General features: G+C 41.7%; 1 protein-coding gene across 1 annotated transcript in view; it reads right to left on the reverse strand.

The window, feature by feature from the left end:
• LOC128652486 (uncharacterized) overlaps positions 1–15,489 on the reverse strand; it is an 868,114-nt gene that overhangs the window by 516,753 nt on the left and 335,872 nt on the right. The window contains exons 52-54 of the mRNA XM_053705422.1: positions 3,012–3,108; positions 430–478; positions 166–230 (exon numbers count right to left, since the gene is read on the reverse strand). Of these exons, the coding sequence (XP_053561397.1) occupies positions 166–230; positions 430–478; positions 3,012–3,108 (211 nt within the window). The remainder of the gene's footprint in view (positions 1–165; positions 231–429; positions 479–3,011; positions 3,109–15,489) is intronic.

Here is a 15,489-nt window from a genome sequence, read left to right on the forward strand (position 1 = left end):
TCTATCTTTTTAAACAATAACAATTCTGGTGTAGACTGTCCCTTTAAGAATCCTTTCAAATTCCATTATGCTGGTAGCAATGTAATTACTTTATGTGTATCATGAAATGGTGACATACTTGACAGAAACAAAATGATTTAAAACTAAATAATTGTTATCACATACCTCCCAAAAAACTTGAAGAGATTCAGAGATTCTGATCCGTTCATTTATTTCTGTGATAAAAACATCTGGAGAAATATGAGCAAAACATTTAATGAATCTTGCAGGATTATTCTCTGCTTCACAGAGGGCAATTATTTGTAGCACACTATTTACAAAATGTAATGATATTAAACTATTGTAAAAGAAAACAAAATTTGCAATGGTCTATCGAAAATATGATCATTTGAAAGAATGGGAAAACAATAAAAGTCTTTAATGACTCACCTGAACCACAAAATAAGTTCTGCATGATTTCCATTTGATGGTTATCAACCTGAATTAACATAAACAAAAACATATTCTGATCTCAACACTGGTAACGTTACAAATTATAGTTACACTCATACAGTAGTCACACTATCTAATGAAAATTATTTAAAATATTGCACACAAAAGTTATAAGGGCTCAAAGATATGAGGACTCAGGTGTTGGGGGGAAAAAGGCAGGCAAAGGGCTTTAACATTGAGATACATACATATACATGTCTAAAGATAGATATGTGGAGCCCTGGAGGTGTTCCATACTACGGAGGGGCAGGTGACCCTTAACGTAGGGTCTAGACTGAGGATAGGTTAGGAAGGGGGGGATAGAAGGGGCCAGAGGAGTATTATTTAAATGGGAGGCGGGTACCTAGAAAGAGCGCCAATTTTAGTACAAGGTCCATGGGGAAGAAGCTATCTGTTTTCCACCACGTACCTTGTATCATGGCGGCCTTACAGGATTTGCTGGGAACAGTCACGGCCCTGGCACAAGCCAGGGGCATCGACTGGCTTCAGGAGCAGTTGGCGACGGCGGGCATCGTGCCGCCTGGGAGCGCGGATCCGATCGGGAGAGGAAGGACAACACGGCCTGGCAACAGGCCAGCCAGGAGGGCTAGACCGCCGGTGCGGCTTAGCCCGGAGGTGGAGAGCGGACCCAGGACTCGCGGGTCAGGTGCCAGGGGCGGTAAATCCGTGGTAGCAGAGGCTCAGGTCTTGAGGGCAGCGACGCCGCAGCCGGTGGCGGCGGGAGCAAGCGGGCAGGCGCAGCAGGATGGAGGTCGGGATGAAGTCACCGCCTGGCAGAGGAAGGAGGACGAGAGGAGCTGGAGCGGGTAAGAAGAGGGGTGCGGAGGAGTGTGGCGGTATGAGATGTGGTGTGGCGGTAGGCCTGGGGGATGCCTGGCTGATGGTGCATGGAGGTATGCGGGGGGAGGGCTGTTGAAGCGGGCGGGTTGGAGGCCATATGGAGGGTAGTAGTAGGGGGTAGCGAGAGCCGGGAGGTGCAGGATAGGCACCAGGGAAGTAGGAAAGGGGCGCATAAGGGCCGTGATTGACCCCCCCACTATAGATAAAGTGGCGGCGGTTAGAAAAGGGATGCCTTTGAAAGGAGTTATAGAAGAGTAAGGCAATAGAAGGGCTTAGCTTGGGTCATGGCTAGACTAATCGGCATAATCTCCTCATGGTAGATAACTTGGGGGGAGGGGGGGAGAAGGATATGCACTGGGGGCTGCAGCATGGAAGATAACGGCTGCCATATCAGTATTTTAAGGCAGGGGGGGCGATGTCGCGGCGGGAGCGGGGTGGGGGGTAGGACAAGGGCCTCAAAGGGGGAAGCTGGTTTGCAGGGGTATAAGGGTTGATGATGGGGTGCAATAGCAAGGTGGTGAACCCCCTCCCCCTCTCCCTTTTTCACTCCTCCCCCCCCCTCTCCCCTGCTCTTGTACCTAGTTAAAATAAATTGAAAGTTGCCTGTAAAATAAAAATAAATAATAAGATAGCTACAATATAATTATTATTTATATTGTAGCTATATTAGGGTTTATTTTATAGGTAAGTATTTAGTTTTAAATAGGATTAACTTAGTTAATAAGAGAAATATTATTTAGATTTATTTAATTAATATTTAAGTTAGGGGGGTGTTAGGGTTAGTGTTAGACTTAGGTTTAGGGGTTAATAATTTTATTGTAGTGGGGGGCAGGATAGGGGTTAATAAATTTATTATAGGTGGCGACGGTGTAGGGGGGGCAGGATAGGGGTTAATAAGTTTAATATAGGTTGCGGTGGGGTCCGGGAGCGGAGGTTTAGGGGTTAAACTATTTATTTAGTTGCGGCGAGGTCCGGGATCAGCAGGATAGGGGTTAATAACTTTATTATAGAGAGCGGCGGTATAGGGGGGGCAGGATAGGGGTTACTAGGTATAATGTAGGTGGGGGCGGTGTCCGGAAGCGGCGGTTTAGGGGTTAATACATTTATAAGAGTTGCGGCGCAGTCTAGGAGCGGCGGTTTAGGGGTTAATAACTTTGAGTTGCGGGGGGCTCCAGGGGCGCTGGTATAGGGGGTAGAACAGTTTAGTTTAGTGTGGGTGCTTAGTGACAGGCTAGCAATAAAGCTGTCAAAAAGCCGAAGAGCAGCGAGATCGGATGAGTGATAACTCTCACAGTCCGCTGCTCATTGCCCCGTACTTGGTGCGCGGCTTTTTGACAGCTTTTTTGATAACTTAGGCGAAATTTTGCAGGTCCGCGGCGGCGATAGTAGGCGAGCTTAGGCGGGCGTATTGGACCGGCGAAGGCAGGTAAAGTAGACACGTTGATAACTACCCCCATAGGATTCTAGCCCGATACAGAAAATATTGTGCATTAAAATACAATAATTCAGTTACAGCATTAAATAGCTACCGTACTCCATGTGTAAAAAAGAGAAGAATAAACAAAAAAAAACATATAAATTAAAAACATAAAACTTAAACTACTAATTAAAGTAAATGAAGAAGTGTCTCTAAGTAAGGTTATAATATAAAATGCAAACAGTTAACAAGTGAAACCCACCTCTCCATCCAATTGCAAGATATCAACTTTGTTATCATCTGTGGTGCTTTTCTGACAATACTTTCTTAGCAACTGGGGCAATAAACCATCAACCCACCTAGAAAAGGCAGAGAGAACAATAAAGCATAATGGGATTTCTAGAAGACCTAGTTCAAGAATATCTGCTCTTTGTTATGTTTTATTCCTCTTTTTGATGTCATTGATAAATATTTTCTGTATTTCTACTGTATGAGATCACATTAAAATGCTAGAATTATAAAATCATACTATAAAACATCAGGGGATAACATACATTTGCATCATCAATCTTTGCAGTCAGTGGATTAAAGATTTTGATAAACTCCAAAGCAAAATAAACTTGAAATGGAGAGAAACTCATTTTATATCATGCAACTGAGCAATTGCTAAATGGTGAGAGTCTATAAATCCTATTCATTTTCATTAATTAACAATGAACTGTTTCTAAAATCCTATGGCTTCTTACTTCATAAACTAATACATGTATATATTTGTTTACATCAGAATGATCAATGCATTATATTGCTGTATATTAACTCTACAACCCTAATACATTAGACATGTGCATTTCCTTTTGATTCGAAATTCGGACAAATTTGTCAAATTCAGAGCTTTGGATCGATTTGAATTTCCGAATTACCTTAGCAACGTAACTAAACTAATCCGAATGCATTTGTAATGAATAAATCCAAATTAGTTCAGATTTATTTGTTACATTCGAATGGCCATGGACTAATCACAGTTAAACTAGTATTGTACAGTATATTAGGTTATATCACTCTGCTAGCTCTGTGCAGGGCACATTAGGTAGCTGGTACCTGTGAGGTTGGTACTACTACTTAGGTGGGATGTGCTGTGTATTACACTATATACCTCTGCTAGCTCATAAAAAAAAAAAAAAAAAAATCTGAATCGGTCCGAAACGAACGGAAACAAATTTTTCCGCTGCGCACAAGTCTAAAAGACAGTTAGTAAAGAAACTGGGCACATGTAAAGAATATTAACCCCTTCAATTTCATAGAAAGACTAGTACAAAATACTGGAGAATTTTTAGCATTTTTGCTTATCCCAGGAGTTCTTAAAGTCCCCCGCAGTGTTTGTCATTACCGTCTCAATTACCCTTTCTGTAAAGAAGCTCTTCTGCAAATTACTCCTGAATCTACTATGTTTAAGATCATGACCCATTTTTCTTGAATTTTTCTTTTTATGAAGAATACTCACAGCCTCAGCTTTACTAAGCCCATTAATATACTTGAAAGTTACTATGATATCACCTCTTTCCCTTCTCTCGTCTAAGCTATACATATTTAGGTCATTGAGACTGTACTGTAAGTTTGATTTTTTAGGCCATATACCATTTTAGTAGCCTCTTTTGCACATATTCCAGTTTGTTTATATCCTTCTGGACATATGGACTCCAGAACTGCACACAATACTCAAGATGAGGCCAAACTATTGATCTGTAAAGTGGCAAAAGACACTTACTATTTCTGCTGCAAATACCTCTACCAATACAACAAAACATTCTACTGGCCTTACTCGCTGCAATACTACATTGATTGCAACATTTTAAATTTGTTAAACTAAATTGTTGACTTCTTCACAAATTTTTAGTTTTTTTGAAATTATTTAGACACAACTGTGATGAGAGCAGGATGTGAGGTCACTAGTTTGAGGGCGGGGCTTAGGTCCGGTGTCTGTGTCGCAGTTAGTTTAGTACAATCAACCTGACTAGATGTGAATTGTTATGCTCTGTAATAAAATAGAGTTGTATCATCATTGCTGTGTCCTGCATATGTCCTGCATCTCATGACATGGTGTCAGAAGTTCTAGACTGCGCTTCTGTTCCTGATCGATTGCAATGTCAAAGTTTACCCCACCTGAACCTTTTGACTTCTCTCAGCCTGCAGCTTGGCCCACATGGCGTCAGCGGTTTCAGCGCTTCAGGATTGCTTCCAAACTGAACAAGGAGAGTGGTGATGTACAAGTTAATTCTCTTTTATACTCTATGGGGAAAGATGTGGAGCCAGTGTTCAATGCTTTTACTTTCCAAGAAGGGGAAGAATTTAACTTTGATATAGTTATGGATAAACTCAGTGCCCCCTTTGTGCCCAAAAGAAATGTGATTCATGAGAGAGCTTGTTTTCACAAATGTAATCAGCGTGTGGGAGAATCTGTGGAGTCATTTGTGCGCAGCCTGTATGAATTAGCTGAATTCTGTGAGTTTGGTGTTGCTAAAGAAGAGCAAATCAGAGACAGAATAGTTATTGGAATTGCAGATGCTGAAGTCTCCCTGAAGCTGCAGTTAGAGCCTGATTTAACATTAGATGGGGCTATTAGGATGGCCCGCCAGAGTGAACTGGTGAAAAAGCAAAGTGCTGATCTGAGGTCTGAGAGTATTGTGGATGAAGTGCAACAGTCTAGGAAAACTGCTAGTGAAAGGCACAGTGTGAGCGGTAGATCTAAAGTACTGGAAAGGCCTAGAAGTGGATGGGCGCAACATGCCCGATTGTCAGAGTATTTCAGTTATGCTGCTTTTCCTTTAAGGTGTACTAACCAATCACAGGTACACACTCCCTTTATCACACCTGCTCACACCCCCAAGCTTTGCTTAGTAATTTGTAAAACTCCCTGAGAGACATACTTGTTCCTGAGCTAACTACCAATTTAACTTTGCTTTAAACAACCTAAGGATTTCAAAGTACTATTCAACTATTTCTATCTGTGTGAGTAAACCTAATCTAATCCTTTCAGAGTGTTTAATTTTATTTCAGACTGATTCAGCCTTTCTGTCTCATCTCTCCCTGAACCGGATGCCTGCAGTTTTCACAGACTTCCAGCTGCACTCAGCTAATCAGACTGCAGCCTGTTCCACATTTTCACAGACTGATTTACCTAACTAAGGAGTGTAATATCCAATCTCATCAAAGGTAACTTTCAAACCTTGTTCCATAATTGTTTCAGCTTTAATATTGTCAGAAATCCTTCTGAGCTCCGGATAAGTGATTGTGGTGACATCACACGCCAAACACCGCACCTCTCTCCCTCAACACAGGGTCTCATCTCTGCATGTCAGCTGCAGCTTCAACTGAAGGGAGACAAGCATATCTGATCCAGTTAGTTAACTAAAGTATAAGATTTCTATGTCTAAAGACTGTATGACTACTACTTGCATTTATTCCTAAACTGCAAAGTACCTTGCAAACTTACTAATTTCCTGTGCTGTTTGTATCTGACTGTTAGCTAAACAGTTCAGAATCCTACCAATATCAAAAGGCTTAATTTACACCAAATCAACCTGGTGTCACTTCACATAGTGTTCACTTTCTGATTTGGTGTCACAAAACACAATTTTATTCTCTTTAAAATTAACAGTTACTCAAGTTAATACTGTTAATGTTACATATTACTAAGCCTGAAAAAGAAAAGTAAGCTGGTTACAGTTATGGATCCAGCTGAATTGCCCCAGGTTGTTTATAATTTGAGTCAGAAAATCGACCAGATGGGGCAAGCTATTAGAGACTTATAAGTGGAGAATAAAGTGTTAAAGGATATGTTCAAAGACAATAGAGAACAAAGATTTCCTACACCTGAACCACAAGTGAGTTTGCCGGAAGCATTTTCTGGTGACAAAAGGAATTACAGACAGTTTAAAAATGCATGTTATCTATTGTACAACCTAAAGCCTCTCACTTATCCCACTGATAGAGTGAAGGTTCTTACCACTGTATCATATTTAAGAGCAGAGCCTAGGAAATGGGCTGATCAATTATTTGAAACCAATTCACCTATCTTAAATTCATTAACAGATTTTTTTAATGCATTGGATGAATTGTATACAGATACAGATGTACAACTAACAGCTGAACATAAAATGAGACAACTAAAGCAAGGGAAGAAGCCTATTGAAGATTACACCGCAGAATTCAAGTTGCATGCTTCTGATTCCTCTTGGAGTATGATTTCTCTAAGAAATCAGTACAGGTTAGGGTTATCCGAAAGTATAAAGGATGAACTCTCTCATATAGAAATGCCCAATACTTTAGAAGCTATGATTAAGGTAGCCACACAGATAGACAGAAGACTGAGAGAAAGAAAGGCAGAAAGAATGCAGACAGAAACAACACCACGATCTCATGCATCTTCTTATTCTCCAACTACTACTATCAGTTCAGAAACCAGTACTCCTATGGAAATTGGAGTGATTAAAGGGCCGCTTACCACAGAGGAGAGGATGAGAAGAAGATCTAAACAACTGTGTATGTACTGTGCCAGCTCTAACCATACCGTTTCTGAATGCCCAGTTCTTCGCAAGAACAAGAAGAGTAAGTTAATCATGTTACATAATTCACACTATAGTAACAGTTCAACAGCTTACTGTAACCTCTCTCTTACTACAGTGGGACCTTAGAAGATTGGAGACAACTGCCATCATTGATTCGGGCACCTTTGGCAATTTCATTGATGCTACTATAGTAACAAAAAATACAATTCCAACTGTTTTGAAAAAGATACCGGTGTCCCTCAAAGTTATTGATGGTTCTACACTAACAGAAGGTCCAGTCACACACCACACTGTCCCACTACTTGTACTTACACCCGAAGGACATACAGAATACATCACCTTTGATGTCATACCTTCTCCTCATTTTCCAGTTATTTTAGGGGTTCATTGGTTACAACTTCATAATCCCACAATAGATTAGTCTACATTTAAGTTATCTTTACACTCTGCATATTGTAAGAATACTTGTCATCCTCAACAATCTATCATCCTAACTTCTACTGAAGAATTTGACATCCCAAAAGTTTATAATGAGTTTGCAGATGTCTTTAGTAAAACGGAAGCTGAATCCTTACCTCCCCATAGGGTATACGATTGCCCTATAGAACTAATACCAGGTTCTACCCTACCAGTTGGCCATTTATACCCTTTAAGTCAAGCCGAACTCGATTATTTAAAACAATACCTACAAGATAACCTTAAAAAAATTTTCATTCGACCATCTTCATCCCCAACAGCAGCAGGTATGTTCTTTGTGACAAATAAGGATTCTAGTTTGAGACCAATAATTGATTACAGAGAGCTAAATAAACGAACAGTTAAAAACCGATATCCGTTACCATTAATTCCGGAACTAATTGAAAGACTTACCAATGCCAAGATTTTCACAAAGCTTGACCTGCGCGGCGCTTACAATTTAATTCGCATTAGAGAAGGTGACGAATGGCTCACTGCTTTCCGAACCAGGTATGGTCTGTATGAATATTTAGTGATGCCATTCGGCCTTTGTAATGCGCCCGCAGCCTTCCAACATTTCATTAACGACATTTTTCGTGACTTACTGGATATATGCATAGTCGTTTACCTAGACGACATTCTCATTTACTCCAACAATATGACAGATCATATCAAACATGTACGTTGGGTGCTTGCCAGATTAAAAGTACATAAATTATATACTAAATTGGAAAAATGTTCATTCCGCAAATCAACAATTTCATTTTTAGGTTATACAATTTCCTCCTCAGGAATTCAGATGCAAACCGAAAAGGTAGATTCTGTTAGAGACTGGCCAGTACCAACCAATAAAAAAGAACTACAGAGATTCTTAGGCTTCACTAATTACTATCGCAAATTTATTAGAGATTTTTCTGGGATAGTAAAACCACTCACGCAACTCATCGGCTCCACAGTACCATTCCATTGGACCCAGAAACATACTGAAATATTTCAACAATTAAAAAATCGATTCATCTCAGCACCAATCTTAAGATTTCCAAACGTAAATTTACAATATGTTTTGTAGGTAGACTCGTCAGACTACGCAATCGGTGCCATTCTATCACAACGTACTTCAGAAAGCTCCCCACTTCATCCTGTATCCTTTTTCTCCAAGATTATGTCTTCTGCTGAAAAGAACTATACCATCAGTGATAAAGAACTACTAGCTATTAGGAGGGCACTAGAATTTTGGAGACATCTCTTGGAGGGAGCCCAGCATCCCATATTAATTTATACGGATCACAAGAACTTACAATACCTCCAAAATAACAAAACACTGTCCTCACGTCAGGTGCGATGGAGTTTATACTTTTCTAGATTTGACTTTCACATCATTTACAGACCTGCTAACAAAAATGGAAAGGCTGATGCCCTCTAAAGACAACTTCTAAAGATTGAAGACTCTCCAACTCCAACTGCTATTATACCAGCAGAAAAATTCATTGGTTTCACTTCAGATCTCTTAACAGAAATAAGAAATTCCTCAGCTCCAGTTGAACAAGTTCATAACAAAAACATCAAGCAAAAAGATGGTGTTTACTACTATAATGATCGAATATTCTTACCAACTGACTTACGTTTAAAGATTCTAAACGAACATCATGACACTCCTTTAGCAGGACATCCAGGGGTAAATAGGACTCTGGAACTAATTTCCAGGAATTACTGGTGGCCTCACATGAAGGATACAATCAAGGAATACATTAAAAGTTGTGTAATATGTCAGATCTCAAAAAATGACCGGTCAACACCTTATGGACTGCTTATGTCCCTCCCAGTTTCGAATTCTCCATGGCAGCAGATTGGTATAGATTTTATTGTAGAGTTACCACCTTCCAATAACCAGAATACCATCATGGTTGTTATCGATACATTCACCAAAATGGCACATTTTTTACCATATCACAAAATTCCATCATCATCTGAAACTGCTACTCTCTTCTTGAATCATATCCGAAAATTACATGGGGTACCTTCCGTAATTATTTCTGATAGAGGATCTCAGTTTACGTCCCGTTTCTGGAAAGACCTATGCAAAGCCTTAAATATTCAACACCATTATACAACATCATATCACCCTCAAGCGAATGGACAGACTGAGAGAGTGAATCAGTGGCTCGATGAATACCTCCGCTGTTTCTGTTCATGTCAACAACAAGATTGGACGAAATACTTACCATATGCAGAATTTGCATATAACAACTTAACAAGCACCTCTACAAAAATGACCCCGTTCTATGCAAATTATGGGTACCATCCCAGCTTCACTTCTTTATCTTCAACACCAGCAGACTCACCTATGGTGGATGAACTAAAGAACACCCTATTAGAAAACTTCCGTATCATCAAAGAAAATATTGGAAAGGCGCAAAACTCCCAGAAATTTTACTATGACTTGAGACATAGGAAACCACCAGAATATAAAATAGGTGATCAAGTATGGTTGTCGACGAATAATCTGAAGTTTCATCTGCCAAGTAAAAAGTTCACTCAGAAATATTGTGGTCTTTTCCTTATCACTAAAGTGGTAAATGTCAATGCTGTCACGTTACAGCTTCCGACAACCATGAAGATCCACCCCACTTTCCATGTTTCTTTGTTGAAACCCTACCATCCCACAAGGTCTTCTGTTCCCCTATTACCCACGACGTTGGTACCGTCTGAAAGTGATGTCTTTGAAGTTGAAAGGATCTTGGATTCCCGAATGTCTAGTGGGGTTCTCCAATATCTAATTAGATGGAAAAACTTCAGAGGAGGAGGATAGTTGGGAACCATCTAGCAATCTTTCTGCACCTAGATTGGTATCCCTTTTCCACCGTCGCAACCCAGACCGTCCTCGACCTCAAGCTGAGGATCAGCTTGCTTGAGGAGGGGGTCCTGTCAGAGTATTTCAGTTATGCTGCTTTTCCTTTAAGGTGTACTAACCAATCACAGGTACACACTCCCTTTATCACACCTGCTCACACCCCCAAGCTTTGCTTAGTAATTTGTAAAACTCCCTGAGAGACATACTTGTTCCTGAGCTAACTACCAATTTAACTTTGCTTTAAACAACCTAAGGATTTCAAAGTACTATTCAACTATTTCTATCTGTGTGAGCAAACCTAATCTAATCCTTTCAGAGTGTTTAATTTTATTTCAGACTGATTCAGCCTTTCTGTCTCATCTCTCCCTGAACCGGATGCCTGCAGTTTTCACAGACTTCCAGCTGCACTCAGCTAATCAGACTGCAGCCTGTTCCACATTTTCACAGACTGATTTACCTAACTAAGGAGTGTAATATCCAATCTCATCAAAGGTAAATTTCAAACCTTGTTCCATAATTGTTTCAGCTTTAATATTGTCAGAAATCCTTCTGAGCTCCGGATAAGTGATTGTGGTGACATCACACGCCAAACACCGCGCCTCTCTCCCTCAACACAGGATCTCATCTCTGCATGTCAGCTGCAGCTTCAACTGAAGGGAGACAAGCATATCGGATCCGGTTAGTTAACTAAAGTATAAGATTTCTATGTCTAAAGACTGTATGACTACTACTTGCAATTATTCCTAAACTGCAAAGTACCTTGCAAACTTACTAATTTCCTGTGCTGTTTGTATCTGACTGTTAGCTAAACAGTTCAGAATCCTACCAATATTAAAAGGCTTAATTTACACCAAATCAACCTGGTGTCACTTCACATAGTGTTCACTTTCTGATTTGGTGTCACAAAACACAATTTTTGTTCTCTTTAAAATTAACAGTTACTCAAGTTAATACTGTTAATGTTACACCGATGCACACGGTGCTACCGGGCTCATGATCAGAGTACTATATGCCCGGCCAGAGATAAAAGATGCAGAAAATGCAACAGAATAGGCCATTTTGAAGTGGTGTGTAAAACTGAATACATTAAGGAGATGCAGGTGGACGGTGACCAGGAGGGTCAGGAAGTGTCTTTTGTGGAACGGCCAAGCTCAGAGGAAGATTGGAAAGTTACTTTTACTGTAATGGGAGACAAAGTTGATTTTAAGATTGACACAGGAGTAGATATCACTGTAATGTCTTTTGCTGAATTTATGAAACTGCCTCGACAGCCCCAGCTGGCGAAGGTTACTACAAATGTCCATAGTCCCGGTGGCCGCATTGATTGTGCGGGGAAATTTCTGGCCAGCTGTGAGTACAAGCAAAGAAAGTTCACCATGTGGGTGCATGTGATTCGAGGTCAGTGTGTTAACAATTTATTGAGCAGAAAAGCAGCCTGTGACTTGGGCCTCGTGGCCAGAGTGAATGAGATTTCCGAAGATATGTTTGGTGAGTTGGGCCTACTGAATTGCAAACCAGTTCGTATAGCACTTAAGAGTGACGCAGTCCCATACAGTATTTCTACTCCTCATAGAATTCCGTTCCCGCTCATGCCTTAAGTGGAGAAGGAGCTTATGCGCATGAAGTCTATGGGGGTTATTGAAGAGGTTGTTGAAGCGACTGATTGTTGTGCCCCCATTGTTCCAGTTGCTAAGAAAAACAGAAAGGTGCGCATCTGTGTGGACCTGAAAAGGTTGAATGAGGCAGTGAAGAGAGAGAGATTTGTGCTACCGACATTAGAAGATATAGCTCCAAAGTTGACTGGGGCGAAGTTCTTTTCCACATTATACGCTTCTAGCGGCTTTTGGCAGATTCCCCTGGATCCAAAGTGCCGCAAACTGACTACCTTTATCACACCGGTAGGTCAGTTCTGCTTCTGCAGACTCCCCTTTTGGATATCCTCCGCTCCTGAAATCTTTCAAAGGGAAATTAGTTCTCTCCTGAGTGGCCACGTGGGCACAGCGGTCATCATGGACGACATTCTAGTGTATGGGTCTACAGTGGAGGAGCATGATCAGCGTTTGAGTTGTGTGCTACAGGCTATCAAAGAGTCTGGGCTGAAGCTGAATAAAGAAAAATGTCATTTTAGGAAAACTGAATTATGCTACTTTGGGCATATCATCAACGGGGATGGCATCAAGCCAGACCCCGAGAAAATTTGTGCTATTGAACAGATGAAAAGCCCTTCCGATGTACATGAGCTGAGACAGATATTGGGCCTTGTAAATTACGTGGGCAAGTTTCTTCCAGATTTATCAACAGTTTTACACCCTATCACAGAGTTGCTTAAGAAAGATGTTGCCTGGGTCTGGGGACCTTCACAAGAAAAAGTTTTCCTGCATGCCAAGTCCCTGCTGGGGTCTGCCCCAGTGCTGGGGTTCTACGACCCTTCAAAAAAGACTGTGGTTAGTGCCGATGCAAGCAGTTATGGGTTGGGGGCTGCACTCCTGCAGCTGAATGACAACAAACTACAGCCCATCGCCTACTGTTCCCGCACACTGACGGCTGCGGAGTCAAAATACGCTCAAATTGAGAAGGAGTGCCTGGCTGCAGTTTGGGCCTGTGAGCGCTTTCAGCTAGTCCCTCTAATCAATTCTTATGACATTGACAAAACACCCTTGAGATGCCAGAGACTTTTAATGAGACTGCTCAGGTTCAATGTTCAGGCAGTGCATGTGCCGGGGAAACAACTGGTTGTGGCTGATACACTATCCAGGCTCCCGCTGGCTGCTGCTGAAGAATCCTCTACAGAATCGGATGTGAAAGTGTACGTTGATTCAGTTCTGGCCTCTAAGTCCATTTCTTCAAGGAAACTGGAAGAGATAAAGAAAGAGACATATTTGGACACAGATCTGCAAGAAGTTATAAAGTACATAAAAGAAGGCTGGCCCGAGAGCCGGGCAGCCTGGATGTCTTTAAATGATTACCAGCCAGAGAGGTCACAGCTCACGGAGCTGGAGGGGTTGGTGCTGTTCCAAGACCGCATTGTAATTCCTGTCAGTATGAGGAAGGAGATGTTAAACAGGATTCACGATGGCCACTAAGGCATTACAAAGTGCAGAGAGAGAGCAGCTACAGCTGTGTGGTGGCCTGGGATCAGCTTCGACATTGCAAATCACGTGTCTACATGTGCCTTTTGCCGGGAACGCCGGCCTACTCAGAGAAGGGAGCCCTTGATTTCCACTCCGCTGCCTGCGGGGCCATGGCAGAAAATAGCTGCTGATTTGTGTGAACTGCACGGGAAAAAGTTTCTTGTTGTGATCGACTACTATTCCAGGTATTTGGAAATTGCACCCCTGAATGATATCACAAGTCAGGCTGTTATCATTCGCCTGAAGAGCTTGTTCGCCCGCTGGGGCATTCCAATGGAGCTAGTAAGTGATAATGGTATGCAGTTCGCTTCTACAGAGTTCAGTGCTTTCAGCAGGGAGTATGACTTTGTACATTCCACGTCAAGTCCACATTATCCGCAGGCCAACGGAATGGCTGAAAGGGCAGTTCAAACAACAAAATTCATTCTAAAGCAATCTGAGCCGTACCTAGCCCTCTTGTCATACAGGGCGACGCCCATTCAAGCCACCGGGTTTAGCCCGGCACAGCTGATGCTAGGACTCCAGATTCGCACCACTTTACCCTCAGTGGGTGTCTTCAAGCCGCCTGGCCCTGTTCCTCGGGACGAAGTCCTTAGGAGGGATGAAGAGGCCAAAAAGGGTTATCGTTTCTTCTACGACAGGAGACATTCTGTCAGGCCTTTACAGGAACTGAAAGCGGGCCAAAGTGTCAGAATTAAACTGGATGATGACAAGAAATGGAAGACGCCTGCTACGGTAGTGGGCCGCTCTCCAGAACCAAGGTCTTACACAGTCCTTACGGAGGGAGGGAGGGACGGTTAAACCCCGTAACCGAAGACATCTTCAGCCTGTACCTGAGAGTCTGGAACCGGATACCTCTGTACCACCGCCGGTGGGATCCCCTGTTCTAAGAGAGGTGCCTTCCCCTCAGCAAGATCACAGTGGGGATATATCTTTGCCTCCAACAGACTCTAATTCACCATCTTCTGTATCAGAGGACAGTTCATGCAAACTTACATCAAGCGGAAGAGTGGTGAAACTTCCGGCCCGATATAGGGACTGACTTTAGCTAGAATAGTGACTGGAAGTATGGGCAGAATAATCCCATGGTCACTGTGGACTAGGGTAGTCTACCGCGATGTCCAAGTCAGGATGTAATTTATTTGTTTATGTTTTCTAACCTATTTGTTTATATAATGTTCGGAAAAAAAATGTTGCATACTCTGTTTGTATACCTCGTTATTTGTTATATGCAAATGTATGCTTTGCCTTTGAAAAAGGGGAAGATGTGATGTGACATTCTATTCTGTCTTCAGATTTGCCCCTTTAGAACTAGCTAGTGTCACAAAATGAAGAAAATATATAATTCAGGATTCAGGAACTATACTCTTTAAAAATAGTCTTCATCTGTGGTACTTTTCACTCCTAAATATACACATTACAAGAAGCACATTATGAAGTAGCTCGTCTTATCTAACATCAGAGAAAGGCGCACAGAATGGAGGTAAAATGTAGCAAGGCAGTGAATGCCATAAATGCTGCAACTATTGTATTACTCATACTGCTGTATGCACCCTTTGTAATCTCTTCCTTTTGCTAATGCTGTGTCACTACTTCCTTTCCTATACCATGATTCTCAGCCTCCGTCACTGTGGGCCCAATGCAGTATGCATTGCCACAAAAGCGCTATGTTATAAAGGTATTCACATTGGGATCAAGATTGCCCACGAAGGGCCAGATTACGAGTGTAGCGCTAAC

This window comes from Bombina bombina, chromosome 3 (genome assembly GCF_027579735.1).
Source record: "Bombina bombina isolate aBomBom1 chromosome 3, aBomBom1.pri, whole genome shotgun sequence".
Taxonomy (NCBI): Eukaryota; Metazoa; Chordata; class Amphibia; order Anura; family Bombinatoridae; genus Bombina; species Bombina bombina.